The sequence below is a fragment of the Rhagoletis zephyria genome, unplaced genomic scaffold (assembly GCF_001687245.7).
Source record: "Rhagoletis zephyria isolate East Lansing unplaced genomic scaffold, Rhagoletis_zephyria_1.1 Rzeph_scaffold_23081, whole genome shotgun sequence".
NCBI lineage: Eukaryota > Metazoa > Arthropoda > Insecta > Diptera > Tephritidae > Rhagoletis > Rhagoletis zephyria.
This window is the reverse complement of record NW_016180139.1, coordinates 1-577: the sequence shown is the minus strand read 5'-3', so window position 1 is coordinate 577 and position 577 is coordinate 1. Positions and strand designations below refer to the sequence as shown.

General features: G+C 46.6%; 1 protein-coding gene across 1 annotated transcript; it reads right to left on the bottom strand.

Moving 5' to 3' along the window:
• Positions 1 to 233: 233 nt before the first annotated feature.
• Positions 234 to 569, bottom strand: LOC108381604 (ectodysplasin-A-like; the record flags this gene model as incomplete). Its single annotated transcript, XM_017638020.1, has 1 exon — positions 234 to 569. A coding segment is annotated over one exon (336 nt), but the record flags the coding sequence as incomplete, so codon positions are not given.
• Positions 570 to 577: the final 8 nt, after the last annotated feature.

Sequence of the window (577 nt, the reverse complement as noted above, 5' to 3'; positions counted from 1 at the left end):
CCCTCATTCATCAGTTAGCTGAAACTTTCTGCTGCTAGCGCTGTATTTTATGTTTTATACAAAAATTTTTATTGTATTGCAAAAAACTCTCTGTACCTAAACTTTATTGATTGACTGTATGACGGAAAACAAATTTTTCTTTTAGCTTCTTTTCATATATTCAGAGTACGATTTTATTCTTTTCCAATTTCCAACGCACTGTGCAAGTGGTATGTCTACTTATTTTAATTCCCTTATTCTCGATCATTTTGGTACAATGGGAGTAGGGGTTTCGCATTGCCCGCATACCAGATATTGGGATTTTGATTGAGACCGTGGTTTATCTGCTGTCCCGGCGGGCCTGGTGGGCCCGGCGGACCTGTGCGCCCCGTGAGTCCTGGCCTTCCGATGGGTCCGGTTGCGCCGGTAAGTCCACGCGGTCCTGGCGGCCCAGGTGGACCCGGTGGGCCAGGTGGTCCTACAACTGCAACGGGCAGAATAGCGGCAGGCGGCTGCAGTCCATTATTTTCCGAATTCATACCACCATTTGGTACTTTCCCAGAGGAAGTTAGTAAATTTAGGCCAGTGTTGCCGTTCA